This window comes from Oryza glaberrima, chromosome 5, assembly GCF_000147395.1.
Source record: "Oryza glaberrima chromosome 5, OglaRS2, whole genome shotgun sequence".
In the NCBI taxonomy this organism is placed as follows: Eukaryota; Viridiplantae; Streptophyta; class Magnoliopsida; order Poales; family Poaceae; genus Oryza; species Oryza glaberrima.
Window position 1 is genome coordinate 3,163,350 of NC_068330.1, and position 16,156 is coordinate 3,179,505.

The window sequence follows — 16,156 nt, forward strand, 5'->3', positions numbered from 1 at the left end:
GATTACTATACTTATCTAGTTATATGGTCAGGTCTCAACCCAATGAATCCAAAATTGCAAACTGATCGACCGTCGGTGAAAACATTTATTGTCTGTCTTTGCAAATGTTACAACAGTATTCAGTAAAATCTGTATTCAAGTGTACATGTAATGATGCAACATCTCATGGCAAGAACAAACAAATAGCAAATGCCTTGCCAAGGTTAAAAGACTTAGAAAGTTCAATCTGCATGTCCTGAAATATCGACAATACAAATGAATAAAGTTGTCATATGTACATCAAACAGAACTGGGGGGCGTACATGAACATGTTGCTATTTTGTTGCTTTGATCCCAGCTGTCAGTTTTTCAGGTCCTCTTCAAGCTCATCGAACTCCCACCCGTTAATCTCCTCACCTGAAAAATCTTTGTCCTCCGATCCAAGTTCTGCTCCCAGGTTTGCGAGCTCATTGTCAGGATTCAGATGCTGCTCGGGCCTCATGGGAGATTTTGGAGAGTCGACGTGCGCCGCCTTAGGGGTAGCGGGTGCCTGGATTGGTGAAGGGCTCAATTCAGATCTCTCCTCAGGTAGTGGCTTTGATTTATTAGCTTCTATGCTTAGCATTGGCCTTTCTATAGATTCAAATTCTCCCCTCAATTTCTCGATCTCGGCAATTAGGTTCTTGACCTCTGGATCATCTCTCCTGAATATATAGAAGTTCAGTGTTCATATTTCAGAGGAGCAACATTGCGTGGATGTAAATTTGAAAATAATTTATCAAGGAGAGAGCAGCCCACAGTACCTAGAATTAGCCCCTTGCTCAGAGTAAAATAACTTCTTTATGTGATCGGCAATGCTTAAAGCAATTATGATCTGAAAATATTGCCACCGTCATCAGCTAATTACATATGAAACCAAGCAGGCTTAACAGCTATCAAACTAGAGAACATATGTAATAATTTATTGGACAAATGACTGCATCAGTTTGGAGACCACTGCAAGTATGTTCAATAGTACCATTTCAAGATAAATACGAAAGCATGCATAGGAAATCAACTGGTAAAATAAATATTGCGCTTGAATATAAGATTAGGCTTCTTAAGTGGCAGAGTAGGAACCTTCTTTTCAGTTTCCAAATATTCCTCTTCAAGGCTTATTCGTGGGTTTGTCTTCTCAGACGCTTCATCATCTTCATCTTGTTTTGTCTCTTCCCTACAAGACAAATCCAACCCTTATCTATTAAGACAATATGACATAATGGGTACCTTGAATAAGAGAGAAAGAAACTGAAGTACCTTGAGTTCAAGACCACCAAGTTATCCACATATGTTCGGATACTATCAATTGATGGGCTTAGGACCTCCTGGTATATACAAAATTCACAGATGAGACACAATGAAATAGAGATGTGTGTGGTACTACAGTAGACAAGAATGACTTACCTTGAAGACTGAAAGGTGATGTTTGGTCAACCTCAGAAAACTACTCACACATCTCTCCAACTCATCACTGAGAAGGTCACAACACATTACAAAAGGATAAAACAGGTCAGCACCTAAGTTCACTAGATTGGATAGTGTAGCAGTTCTCTAGCCCCTCTTTCAAATGGAAGAAAAACTACAAATAAAATAAGAAACCAGAGGACTGTATAGCCACAGTTGCGAGCGTACGTACCATGTTTTCTTTTCCTTCTGTTCATTGTATGTTGACTGGAGCTGCCAGGTATCCTCGAGGAAATTGATCCAGGTCTTGACTACATTGGCTTCCACATTACATGACGCGATAGATTTTGTGAGGTCGTCCTCCTAAGTTGATGTGGAAAGAAAAACAAGTCATTTTGAGTAACAATCATATGGGAATAAACAAGTTCTTCAGAAGTATGATGGGAAAAGCACCTTTGTTTTTAATTTAAATATAATTTGATTGTTTGCTTCATCAAATTGGTCCCTCTCTTCCCTGGTTTTCTTGAGGCGTCCAGCAGCAGCATTTAGTGATATATTGACCTGCAGTTGAGAAATATTTTTTATAAAAAGAACATAATTCAAACAACTGTCGTGAAAACGGTATTCTAAATTCAAGTAGAACATAGCATGAGGTGTCCAGATGGCTAATCTTTTTTTCCTAGACTAGAGGGTTTAATGCTTATTGGTGGATAATAATTCAACCTCCTGTTTGACAACATTCCTACGGTATAGGATAGTACTTTCTTTCAGTGAGAATCTTGCAGAGGTTTATTTTAATTCAGCTTCAAATTTCTATTATCTATTTAAGAGAATCTCTATGGTCTAACAAAGCTTTCCCTCCCAGACTCCTTTGTCTTGCAGAGAATTTTTATTTTCTTTTTTTCAATTCTCTTTGTTGGATCTGTTCACTCAGATAATAGGATGATAACAGTCAGATCGATGTCCAAAACCAAATGAACCGTTTTGATCATACTAAGAGATTTTGTGTCTCTGTCACCAATAGGATATGCCAGGTCTTGTATAGCGATTTCCATATTGAGAGAAACCTTTTCAATGCACCATTTACAGTTCAAGCTTTACTAATGAACCATATTAATAAGATGACTATGCAAGTTAGTTAAACAACTTCCCTACCACACCACAATGTGACTGAATTCTGTGATTCTCCATTGAGAATATAAGATTAGGTAATCCAAATTCGGTGCACGCAAGATTAAAAACTACAATGGAGATAAATCACAACATAGCTTCTGGGAATCTAACGTCAAGGAAAAGGTACCTTTTTCAGCTGAGCCTCAAGTTCATCTCTTTGCTTCTCCAATTCAGCAATCTCATCAAGCACCTCCTACATCACGATATAAAAGGAAAAGATAAGATAAGGATTAAATAAATAGCAAAATAAGCAGAGTAGAAGCCTAAAAACATATTCATTCCGTACCATATGTATGTAATACATCGAATGATGTGAACAAAATATTAACATAGTACGGTAGAAATGTGTTCCTGGACCCCATGTTAACCATGTAACCACTAATCACCTCCGTATGGCATGTTCAAGGATAAGAAGCTACAGATATAGCTGGACAGGCACATGCATTGGACATATTGACAGGTAAATAGCAGAAGGGAAATGGCGAATGTGGCGTGCTTGGCATCCATGAATTCTATGCTGTGCAGGAATTCTATAGGGATTTTGCAGAAAAGCAAAAGATCCACTTTCACTATGGAAATCCCCCATGAATTCCTATGAGAGCCCTGTGCTCCAAGTGGGACAAACATTTTGATTATCTTTTTAATTAAATTTATAAGTTCAACAAGGCATTCCACATATACAACAGGCTAGCAGTTGTACCTTCTCAACTGTGCTCACTTCATTCTCCTTCTTAACACGGAAGTTCAGAGCATCTTCTTTCTGGCGCCTGGTATAAAAGCCAAATTAAAATCTCACCTATATTTGCTGGTAATACGATTTGAAACATACAAAGAAAATGAGTCTAGAAAATTAATATGCCAAAAGAAAAGGAAGCAACACAAAGATAAAACTTCCTGACAGGGAAAACAAAATGGAACACAGAACTTAAATAATCAGTAAATCAATACATTGCTAGTTAAGTACAACCCTACAACTATAATTTCTGAAGTGCTGGTTTTGACTATCAAATAATCAACTGTTTAAATACCCCAGGAGTCGCTTGCAAAAATACATGGCAGTTCAGAGCAAATTAGGTATCAAGTATAAACTAAGTCTTCAAAGAAAAAGGATGATATATACATCATTGAGCAAGGATTTTTCATGTAGAACTGGAGCAAAAATCTGTATTACATACTATTGAGGGTTGACAAATGAGTTATGGATAATAGAATAACATCTTTCGTACAGGAAAAACAATTTCAGAAATAAAACCTGTTCTCCAAAATACGTTGCTCTGCCTTGGAGGATGAATTCGCAAGGGAATCTGCCAAGATCTTTAATTTATCAATCTGCAAGATGTTGTGACATTGTTACAATCCATACACCACATACTTGCAGGACAAGAGAAGTTAGACATAATGACTTGAAGTAAAACTGTTGTGCTTACATGGTGACTACTGACTACCAAAAGATAAGCAGTACAGTGTTTTGAGCCACACAAGTCCTACTTACTACAAACTCTCATAATTAAACTTCTATTGGTGTTTTCTAAAAGCCTGCTGAATTGATCCTGAAAAGTAGAACCAGTATAACCAAGAAAAGCATATTGCCAACCTAGACTGCATTCTAATGGGCTACCAGATGAGCAATTTAAGGAATGTAAAGGATTGCATCTCAACTTCAAAACTCAAAAACTTATAAAAAGAAGAGTAAGACATAAGCCTGCCTTCTGAGAATGGATCTCCAGAGAGTCTCCAGGTGATATTGACTTCTTCTTCAGTACAAGTTCTTCCACTCTAGAGCACAAACGGACTTCAATAAGTGCTTCTTTTAAACCCTGGCAGAACAGAGGATGCAGACATGCAAGTATCTTCTTTAAGAGCCTTGAAAACAACATACTAGAACAGACAAAACAGATTAACAAGCACTTGAAAGTAGTAAATAGATGCACAATACATGTAAAGTAATGGAGGAAATAGTACAAATGTTCATAATCACATGGAATTATTTCTAGGACTTTTCTGGTGACTATGTTGCCAGATTGGAATGCATTCATTTAAAAAATTATGTGATGTTTTAGAACATGTGTGGTCAACACTCAACATTTTCAAAGCTTCACTACCAATGGAGTTTATATAAATTGATCTGAAATAAAGGCAATGTTTTTCTCATGATCTACATTTCATTTTGTTTAATGTTCCAACATATTTCTATTAAAAAAATGATGAGTGGACACGCATATGGGAGACCATGACAACATCCAAACCAATTACATGTTTGGATAGAGGGTGTATCATACAGCCAAAAAATCTATGGAGTCAAACTGAACTAGAGACTTCTGTGAAATATCTGCATAGAGAAAGTAAGCATTCAAAAAGCAAAATATTTCACCAATGCAAAATTAATTCCAAAGCCAGATAGCATTGATCATTGAACTGCTTTGAACATTTAGCTACTGAGCACTGTTCAATAAACTCTAACAAAAGAAGCAAGAAAGTAAATCCATACTATATATAATTAGGTAATACCTCAATGTTTTCAACAGAAATATTCCCTGACGATTTATCTTGATCTTCAGTTATCTGGGCTCGTGATTTCTCCTTCTCATCTAGCTTTTTCCACAACTCGAGGGTTTCAGCATCTATCCTGAAATCATGTACTAGCTTGAAATTAAGAAGCTAATATAGTGAGAAGCAAGCACCAAATGCCTCTCTAAGAGTATTTGGAAGCCTTGGTTTCATAAGAATTGCAAGGAAAAAAAATTCTAATATTGATACACAATATTCTAAATTTTCAAAGTTCGGTAAAAGCTTTCATTTGTTACATGAGGTGTGAGTTGTAAGAGAGAGGAAAAGGGAACACAGTTTTCAGAGTTTTAAGCCACATGCACAAGCTAAAATCCTCATGATTGAAAACAATTTACAGATTGTAGGAGCAAAAGGTTAAAGAACACTTAACAAAAATGGTATACGAGTCTCATAAGCGGGTCAATTATCACCTCATAATGTCAGCATTTCTCTTTAGCCCTGAAATGACACTCTGAGTATATTCAAGTAGCTCCTCACGCTTCACCTGTTGACACAGATACAATGCATCATTGGCCACATCTATCGATATAAAAGGTTGAACGTGTGTGCATCAGAATTCAGTTTTTCATTTCAAACATACATGAAATCTGCATCTTAGAAAATAATTCCAAAAATAAAAAATGGTAGGAAGTAAGCTTTATTTTTCCTTAAGAAAAGTTCTTGTCAGAAGTGAAGCTCCATTGACTAGTTAAAACCGATTAAACTACAATTTTCTAGGATACAATGAAACAATAAATAACTAGACAAGAATTATGAACTTGGATGGAGTAAATTAATCACAACCAGAAGCATACCAGGACTTCATCTTTGTAATTTGAAAGCGCCTTGGCCAAGTCTTGTACAGTGTCCATGATTTTCTTGTTGACTTCTTTCCCTCCAGTAAGACACAGCCTGTAGGAAACAAGATTAGCACCAATTGTAAATTACAAAAGATTCTGGTCAGAGAACAGAGGACAGAGAAAGTCGAAGTAGCTGAAATTGTACATACACATACTGATGATGCGCAGAAAAATGTGCAATAGATTAATAATAATAAGTATTTTACATATAACAATTGAGTGCATATAATTGTTAATGGAAAGCTAACAACATGGCATAGGAAACCTAAGTTAAAGTTGAATGGTGAACCAAATAGCAAACTTAGATTGAATAAAGTAACAGATACAACTATCACTATGAATCTGTCAAATCCCTACTATTACAAAAATTGAAGACGTTTTTGCCGGTACTTTGGTACGTCATCCGTGTATGAGTCGGTTTTTAAGTTCGTTCGCTTTTGGAAATATAGATCTGTATCTGAGTCGGGTTTAAGTTCGTTCGCTTTTGGAAATACAGGAGCAATCGTATAAGAAATCTCTTTAAAAAAACTTAGCATGTAACTTGAGATGATCGGACTCCTAATTGCGGCTCATGATTTTCTAGAAAAAATATATATCCAAGCGAATTCTCACAGTGAATTTCACCTTAACTAAACCGTATAACAATAATAAAATTAAAATAGCCTTCACCCGTTGTAATGCACGGGCATTTTTTCTAGTCCCTAATAAAATCACAGGGCAAAATAGAATCAATTCTAAGTCTTTTTTTCGCCAAGACAAATGTTAGAGGGTTTATAGGATAATAGGAGAAAAATATGTGGTATTATGCTATTATGGATGCTGGAAAGGAATGCTTATCATGCTGACAACAAATAACATCATGGCTCTTTTTTGGAAAGGAAAAACATCATGGCTCTTGTATTGTTAATCCAAAGTCTCTGAAGGAAGTAATAGTTCTGAATTACTGTGTTCACAATAATATTAAAGAGAGAACTCTACAAGCTGGCAAAAGTCCATCAACATTGGAAAAAACAAAAGGAAAGAAAGAAAATATATTAGCAGGTGATCTTAAAAGCAGACTCACCCAAAAATTTCCAAAAGAAGAGAAACTTCTTCCTCAGAAGGAGCTTCAAGAACCTGATTATAGAAAAGATTGGCAATGCAAAGCATCAAACCAAGTATGACCAAATAATATCATTCTAAGAAATAAAGTACAAACTGGCTGCAGGAAAAAAAAGGTCAACTGAAATAGATAATACATATCCAGGAAAGAACTGTTGCACCAACTCACCATGGACAGCGTAATCCCCTCCAGTGCTTGACTGTATAGGAATACATCACGGAAGTTCATAGGCCCTCCTTCAATGTCAGCATCATAAAACAAAGCCTGATCCCAACAGTTCAGTCTAAAATCAGTACATGAACCAAACAATCTCAAGGAGATAACTATAGAAGGCTTTTGAATTAATGCCATCTTAAAATGACTACATAAGAAAAAGAAATGATAATGAGACATACAAACTTACCAATGGTGCTTTTGAAATATCTGTTTCACTAGAAGGATCACGATCTTCTGGATCCTTCAAATCTGATCCGCTAAGTTCAGCCTCTATGTCTTGTATCGCTCCCAACCAACGTCTTAACAGTTCAACTCTTTCGCCTCCACGGCATGAAACTGCTGCCTCTTCCAAGCGTGCTACTGTTTTCTTGAAACTTTTGTAGTCCTGAGTTCCAGCAGATCACACGGAAAAACATGAGTTACAAAAACATTGAAATAGGGCATGCCAATGGTCCATCTGTACTACACTGCCAACTACAAGTTCAAAATTTATAATCTCCTTCATGCACAAACTATTCCCAGCCATACAACAGGAGGGCATAAAAAAAATTCAAAATAACATAACCACAAAATGAGCCCGTTCTTGGCACAGCCCTTAAAAGTGAAAGCACATAAAGATTGAAATCAGTAAAACCAATGTGCAACCTGATGGCTATGCGTCAAAGCATGAGTAATTTTATATGTTTTCATAAGCACTGAAGCATTGGACCCTTGCACCAAACCAAGCTTTTTAATACTGGTGCTGGTGATTGGAAAAAAATTTGAAAATATATGTTTCTTTTACCGAAATTGCAAGAATATACTGATTAGGGAAATATTTGTGCAAATATACCGCCGTCGCTCTTTAGTTTAGCGAGACCGCGATCTCGCTTAATGGATTAGTGAAGGCGATAACGCTCTCGCTAATTGAAAAAGCGGCAGCGCTAATCCATCGGTGTCGCACTCCAAAAGCACGAGAGCGGCTCGGTCTCACACCCCCGCGATGCGATACCACCGGTCATCTGACACAAACACAGACCGAGGTGGTGGGCCCCGCAACAAAGTGGTCTCGCTCTTTGAAACAGCGAGAGCGCACGCGGTATCACGCTTTGTATCCAAGAGACCGTTGCTGTGAGAAGCGGCGTGGCCCACAGTCGCTATCGCTGTGCCAAAAAGCGAGACACCGCAAGCATTGCGCAATACCGCGCACTGTGGGGCCCGCGAGAGCGATGTCTAATGCTGGTGTGGCTCACCGTCGATCTCGCGCTTCCAAATAGCGAGACCAAGCATGATACCGCTCTCTTCGAGCGCGAGACTGATCCATTAATTGCGTTTATATTTCATGTGTGATTAAGCCGTTGATATTTCATGTGGAGAAAGTATATATGTTTTTTCATGATTTTTCATAGTTATGTGTAATTTAGGCTATGCAGTGACTAGAAAGAGACGAGTAAACTTTCGACACGTCTAGTGAATAGAAAATGGCAAGTAAACTTTCGGCGCGTCGTAATCAGAGAACTATTGATTGCTTCACTGTTTGCTTCACTAATGATGTGGGTACGAATGAACAAAAATGTGACTATTTTAGGCTTCATGTTACTCGTGTCGCCATCAGTCATCAACAGTGAAGTCTAAAATAGTCACATTTTTGTTCATTCGTACCCACATCATTAGTGAAGCAAACAGTGAACTAGTGAAGCAATTAATAGTTCTCTGATTGCGACGCGCCGAAAGTTTACTTGTTGTTTTCTATTCACTACAAACGCGCCGAAAGTGTACTCGTCTCTTTCTAGTCACTACAGAGCCTAAATTAATCATGATGTCTCTTTGTACAACCCATTATCACCCACATGTAAGACGTTGCACACCTTCTTTCTATCTTCTGACCCCTATAAATATCAACCAAACGCGTAGAGATGAAGCACACGACTACATCTGTTCTTCATAAACCTTCTGCTTTATCCAACTGTGTGTTGCATATTCTTCGACCCGACTTGTGGCAAGAACTAAATAGTTGGTGAACTCACTATGTGTAGTTCGTTAACTCGCTACACGGTTCTTGTCACAAGACCGAGTCTGAATATGCAAAGGTTATTTTTTTATAGATTCTTACACCCACTATTTTGTTCATGTTCCAGCGTCCGTTTGAGAATATGACCTACTACAGATTCATATCCTCGGTGTTGCAAATTCTTAGGCACGATCTTGTGGCAGAAACTGGGTAGTTGGTGAACTCGCTACACGGTTTCTGTCACAAGATCGTGTCTGTGAATATGCAAAGGTTCCTATTTTGGTGGCCGTATGCAAATATGACATATTTTAAATCCATATTCTCTGTGAACTTTGCAAAAATCGCTCTGGGATGATTTCTCTACTCCTATATATACTTTCAATAAATATATATTCAATTTCTATTTGGCACAATGTTAGCGACTGTGGGCCACGCCGCTTCTCACAGCAACAGTCTCGCTTTACCGCGTGCGCTCTCGCTATTTCAAAGAGCGAGACCGTGGGGCCCACCACCTCGGTCTGTGTTTGCGTCAGATGGCCAGTGGTATCGCATCGTGAAGGTGCGATACCGATGGATTAGCAATGCCGCTTTTTCAATTAGCGATAGCGCTATCACCTTCGCTAATCCATTAAGCGAGATCACGGTCTCGCTAAACTAAAGAGCGATGGCGGTATATTTGCGCAAATATTTCCCTAATCAGTATATTCTTGCAATTTCGGTAAAAAAAACATGTATTTTCAAAAAAAAAAAATCTTGCACCTAACATCCTAAAGCATCAAATTTCAATCAGATGATATGACACCACCGACATACCCCCAAGTTCATAGGAGTAAAAGGACCTTAGCCCCCCTACAAAAATTTCATCAGGACTCCAAAATCCAAAATTAAAGAGATCAAACCAAGCCTATAATGAAAAACACGCCCATTTCCAAACATATGCCTACAGAAAATGCCGCTAGCTCAGGCATGTTGAAACTTGAAACATCATGGAAACCACACATTCATCTGCTCTACTACACAACAAGAGACATCCCACACCCAGATTGAAGCAACCAAATCCCCAATCCGCAACGCGGACGGAGCAAAACCCAAAGCTCCCCGATACCTAACTAGCGAATCACACATCGGCGTGCAGCTCCTGCTACGAATCACGACTCCAAATTGACCCTAGAGAGGAAGGTGGGGGGGTGGAAGCCGGCGGCGGCGGGCGGTAGGGGGCGGCTCACCGTGCGGTCCTGGAGGATGTCGGCGACGGCCTGGCCGGCGTGGTGGGCGACGGCGTCGGCGTACCCCCTGACGGCGCGGGCCACGCCGCTCCGCCCCGCCCGGCTCACCGCGCTCCTCAGCCACGACGACATCTCCCCCCTCTCTCCTCCTCCTCCTCCTCACGCGGGGGAAGCTAGGGTTTCCGCGCGGCACCGACCACGGCGACGGCGACCACTGGATTTGGATTTTGGAGTCGTCTCCTCGTCCCTCGCGTGGTTTTAGTGATGGTTTTTTGGGGTTTTCATTTGCATGTTGCTTGTAATTTCAGGTGTAGTACTAGTAGGGGGATTGGGCATTTGGTAGTAGCAGTTGACTTGTGTGTAGGAGAAGGGGTGGAGTGCACCCTAAGAGCAAATTTAATAGTATAGCCCGCTACTGGCTCTAAATCATCTATAGCCAATGTAATAGTTAATTTATACAATAGTTACTTATTATACTATTAATATCTGGTCCCACCTGTCATAAACACATTACGTCTTGGAGTCCGTGCTGCAGCTTGCTACAGGTCTGCAGCCCGCTACTCTTCTCTCTTCATTTATCTCTTTAAAATATGTTTATAGCTGGCTTATAGCATGCTATTGTACCGGCTCTAATCATGGTTAAAAACTTTTGATTTTTTCTGGATGAATGCTTTGAATGGTTTTAGATAATATTTTTTAGGATAGGTTTATAGATAAATTTTAAAGCATGTTTCATGCGACGGGTGAAGAAACTGTATGAATTTGGTAATAATATATACTAGTAATATGATTATGAAATTATGGGTTGTATTTAGAGGACATCGTGGTCTAATTAATTATGACTACCAATATCTCGATTTAATTAGCTACGGCCTAAATTAAGCTCTGAGTCATTTATGGCAAACTATTATAATGCCAGCCAAAAGAAATCATAAAAATTTCAAGGTTCCTTTGAAGCGTAGAAATATCCCAGGATTTTGATACAAAACGGTTTATTCCCTTTAAAATTATCGTAAAATTCATCCGTTCGATACCTCAATTTCCCCTTAAAAATGGTCAATGGCTTAATTCCATGCCGCTGCTCCTGAATTGTTTGCTATTGATTGCTCCTTATTTTCTCCGTCCTAAAAAAACTTAACTTAGGGTACCTTTGAATCATAGGAATAAAAAACAAAGAAATAGAAAAAACATAGGATTCTGATAGAAATACATGTATAAAATAAAGGATTAAAAAACACATGAAAAACATAGGAATAACCGTTTGATTGAGCCTCAGGAAAAACACAGGAATTTAAGGAGAGATAAAGACTCAAGGTATTGTTAATATGAGGTTCTTCCTCATGTTAAATTTCCGCCAAAATTTACATGAAAATAGTCATTCCATAGGATTAATTTCTTTGATTTAAGGGGCTATATATGAAAAATTTCTAAAGAAATAAAATCCTTTAAAATTTTTATAAATTTTCTTTAAATCAAAGAAGTCCTTTAACCTATGAGAGGATATGATCACTGATCAGTATAACAAATAAAGGGGCCCGGGCTATCCACACTCTTTTTTTTACGGAGCGAGCACATCTCAGGAGTCAGGACAATGTTGGGCTCTTTTCGGTGCTGAATCTGCATGCTAATGCTCATAAAATTTAGAGCCCATAACTCTAACCATAATTACGGCCCATTTATTTCGTGGGCTAATGCCCTTAAAATTTACAGCCCATATCCATAGCCATAGCCATAATACGGCCCATTTAATCTTTTGACACGTACGGCCCATTTATTATTGTCATCATCAGTAGAGCCCACTCGTCAGGGACTCAGCAGAATCTGCCAACTAAGAGCATCTCCAACAGCCTCTCCATCCTACTCTCCAAGCTAAATTTTAGCCATTCTATTTAAAAAACATGCTCCAACAGCCACTCCAACTAGATGGCTAAGCCTTCTGGCTAGCCAAAACCCTTCCTCCACTAACTAAATTTGGCCACTCTATTTGGCTGGCTAAAGGTGGGCCCCACACATCCAGTCTCCTCCATCCCCACCTGGCAACCAACAAGGAGGCACGGAGGAGCATGAGAAGGAGCTCGAGCACGGCAGCCACCGGCCTCCGCAAGGCGCAGCCCGCCGCCTCCGCTCGTCGCGATCGCCAACCTCCGCGCGGCGCAGCCAGCCGCCCTCTGCTCGCCGCGACCGCCGCCCGTCGCCTCTGTGCTCGCCGTTGTCGTCGAGTCGCGCGCGCCTGTATCTCATTGTCGTCACCTTCCACCTCGAGCGCACCCGGATCTCGTCGGCGCCGCGAGTCGTCGCTGCCCGCCGGCCCGCCTCACGCGCCCGCCGTCGCCTCGCACGCCGCGAGCCGCCGCCGCCGGTCGCCGTCCGCCGTTGCATCATCGAGGTAGAGGGCATGGGAGGGGAAAGTAGTACTAGTAAAAAGTACAGGAGAAGGATGAAGAAGGGTGGGGAAAATTAGATTGGAAGAAGGGTAGTAGAGGACGACGCATGCATCCCATTTGTCATAGACTTGTAATAGAGATGATAGATGGAGAGGCTGTTAGAGTAAAAAAGAGTTTGATTTGCTAAATTAGATGGAGAATTAGCCAAATAGATATATGAAGAGTGAGATTTGGAGAGACTCTTTGAAGATGCTCTAACCGCGCGTCGTTTTCGTGTAGTACGTTACGTACTGGACTTACATACAAGATACAACTGCCCTTCGTCTGCCTGCCGCCATCTGGTCCAGCCATGAATGCTGCTTACCAATATCTAGCTGGTCTCGACTGCAATTCCCATCGCTTTTGCCCCAAATCAAAAACGTCCCGATCAAAAAGAAGACTCCAAAGCGCAAGCAAGCGCTTTGGAAATTTGTCCTGTATTCACATCAGAGAACACGCACTCAATCCATTTCATATTATGGCTGTGTTTAGTTCACATTAAAGTTTGAAAATTTGGTTAAAATTGGTACGATGTGTAAAAAAAAGTTGTGTGTGTATGAAATATTTGATGTGATGGAAAATTGAAAGTTTGGAAGAAAAAAACTTTAGAACTAAACAGGGCCTATAATTCCTTTTGAAAAATCCATAGTAGTATTAATTAAATGGTCAATAACTTTTTTAATAATTAAATTTCTTTAAAACTGAATAAGTTTATGGAAAGGAAAACCATTTTAGTATTTCAACACAAAACAAATATATTATCAAAATATGTTCAATATTAGATTTAATGAAACTAATTTGTTATTTTAGATGTGGCTATTTTTTCATAAATTTGATCAAACTTATTAAAGTTTGATTGGAAAAAGTCAAAACTACTTACAATGTGAAATGGAGGGAGTATATATACACTCTCAATATGGTTTGAACATACTCACCATGTCCCATAAAAAATAAAACTATGATAGAATGTGACACATATTAAAATCTGGATTGAGAGTTATCGAGATTTATAGGACTAGAATATGCCATATTTCTAGGTTTATCTTTTATGGTACATTTTTTAATTATATTGTGAAACCTTGTTTTTTAATTATATATATATGGCATGTGAAACCTTGTGTTTATAATCATACGTGGTCAGAAGTGGTCTGATTATGAGTTGAATGCGCGGGCGCCACACATGTTGCGTTGCAAGACCAATTTGACGACATGTATAGTATTATATGTAGTATGAAAATTATACATATAGCGATTGATGTGATATTTCATTTGACGTGATATATGTTCGGGTTATATATTTTCTAAGTGTGAGGTCGACACAGAGTAGTATCATATATTTGTACCATTTTTATGTTGGACTTGAGTAAGTGGAGTAGTTTTCATGATGTCAAGACATGTTTTTCACCTTCGTTCCCATCTATGACTTTTCTTTTGGTCTTCGCTTGGCAAAGTTGATGTCAAACAAAATGTCATTTCTTTTGTTTTATTTTTCTATGGTTTCTTGTAACTTGAGACTCTGTCCAGCTTAGTTTCATGACTAGTTCAGTTTATGCATTTGTTTTTTTTAGCCTTTCGCTTACTTTGTCTCATGGATTTTCATGCCATGCACATCATTAGTTTAGACCTTTTCCTTTTTCTTGTTCACATATCTTTCTTTTCTTGCTAGGTCGTCGCATTCCCGCGTGCTACATGAATATTACCATTGTTTCTAATATATCTTCCATGAGGAAACTATTTTTTTTATTTTTCAGAAAGGGATAGATTAAAAAGGTTAGAAATTGTCATGAGAGGACAAAAAGCTTGAGCCAAAGCTATGTGAAATGTGCATATGTACTACACATTTTTGGAGTTCGATTGGAAGGTTGTGTTCACACCCTGTTCTTTTCTAACTAAGATACATATTTTCCCTTGGTTTCTGTTAGCATGTTTTTCAAACCACTAATAACGTGTTTCATACATAAATCTTCTATATAGAAGTTGCTTTAAATTATTAAATAAATATTTTTTTCAAATTTATAATAATTAATACTTAATTGATCATGTGTTAATATTTTTTTTCCTTCCGCTAACTTAGCATTCATCTTCATCAGCTTCAAACCAGGCCTAGGCCTAGCGGTGTTCCTACCTGTAACTACCTAGTTCTCCGGCCATCCCATAGTTTTGTTCACTTCTAGGTGCTTCAAATCATATTAATCATTATATTACTTATTACTCTATTCCTCTCATTAAAAAAACCTAGGATTTCTATCTAGATTTATTGTATTGAAAAATATTACATTTAGTGATATGTTTGTTTTTTATTTGACTGTGGGAGCATATATTGCTCTAGGTATGTCTAAGGACCCCCATAATTTTAATCCTCTCGCCACTGCATGAATATGCCAAGGACCTGATATTTTTTATCGCTTCGCCACCGTGTGTACTTGTGTGCTTCAAATAAAGAAGACCCGATGGTGAGTTTAGGCTGCGTGGGAAGAATAAATGTTTTTTAGTTAAGTCAAGAAATGAGTTTTAATCAATGGATGTAGCCATCACATCATGGTGTAGTACTTCTTTTCTTATGGTTAGATTAATGCTTGTCGGTAAGGAAATTGATAGTGCGATTATTGTGATGGTGCCCGGCTCTCATCCCCATTAAATGCGATAAAAGAGGTGTAGGAACAGTGAAACGTCAACTATTACTATTAGGCCATTTCTAACCCTCCATGTCATCTAGTGTCTATAGCATTTAATACATTGCCACATAAGCAAAAAAAAATGTGATGTGGCAAGAGAGTTAATGAGGAGAGAGATAAAAAGATGAATAAACCATTTCTCATGCAAGCAACCATCTCTACACAAAAACCAAGAATGAAAATAAGATGATAGGTGGATAAAAAGAGAGAGAATATAGATGATTGGATGAGAATTTAATTTGAAGACACCAACCATTGGATATATAGTTTCTATGCATAGTGTCTATTTGACATGGCAAGTATAGAAACTAGTAGATGGTTTCTGGGTTAGGGATGGCCTTATGAGTAATATGCAATAAATAATTCTTAGAATTGTTTCCTCCGGAGATCTTTGTACTCCCTCCGTCCCATTTTAAGTGCAACCATGAGTTTTCTGCACAACTTTAATCATCCGTCTTATTTAAATTTTTTTATAATTAGCATTTTTGTTATTATGAGATGATAAAACATAAATAATACTTT

The 16,156-nt window shown here is 38.5% G+C and overlaps 1 protein-coding gene across 1 annotated transcript; it reads right to left on the reverse strand.

Annotated features, from left to right (window-relative positions):
* Window positions 1-67: 67 nt before the first annotated feature.
* On the reverse strand, window positions 68-10,847 carry LOC127773735 (uncharacterized). Its single transcript, XM_052299902.1, has 18 exons — window positions 10,537-10,847; window positions 7,508-7,705; window positions 7,273-7,368; window positions 7,066-7,118; window positions 5,958-6,054; window positions 5,574-5,647; window positions 5,104-5,221; window positions 4,302-4,412; window positions 3,848-3,924; window positions 3,296-3,362; window positions 2,723-2,788; window positions 1,876-1,983; window positions 1,655-1,785; window positions 1,423-1,489; window positions 1,276-1,343; window positions 1,099-1,192; window positions 783-853; window positions 68-683 (listed from the first exon to the last, which is right to left on the reverse strand). The coding sequence occupies exons 1-18, from the start codon at window positions 10,666-10,668 to the stop codon at window positions 341-343; spliced, it is 1,971 nt and encodes a 656-aa protein (XP_052155862.1). The 5' UTR covers window positions 10,669-10,847; the 3' UTR covers window positions 68-340.
* Window positions 10,848-16,156: the final 5,309 nt, after the last annotated feature.

What these genes read in the sequence shown, in the direction of transcription:
- LOC127773735 (XM_052299902.1), bottom strand. Translation starts at nt 10,668, where the DNA reads ATGTCGTCGTGGCTGAGGAGCGCGGTGAGCCGGGCGGGGCGGAGCGGC. An exon ending in ACATCCTCCAGGACCGCACG is followed by an intron (nt 7,706 to 10,536) that starts GTGAGCCGCCCC and finishes GCTGGAACTCAG; the next exon opens with GACTACAAAAGTTTCAAGAA. An exon ending in TTTCTGTTGAAAACATTGAG is followed by an intron (nt 4,413 to 5,103) that starts GTATTACCTAAT and finishes CTGTTCTGCCAG; the next exon opens with GGTTTAAAAGAAGCACTTAT.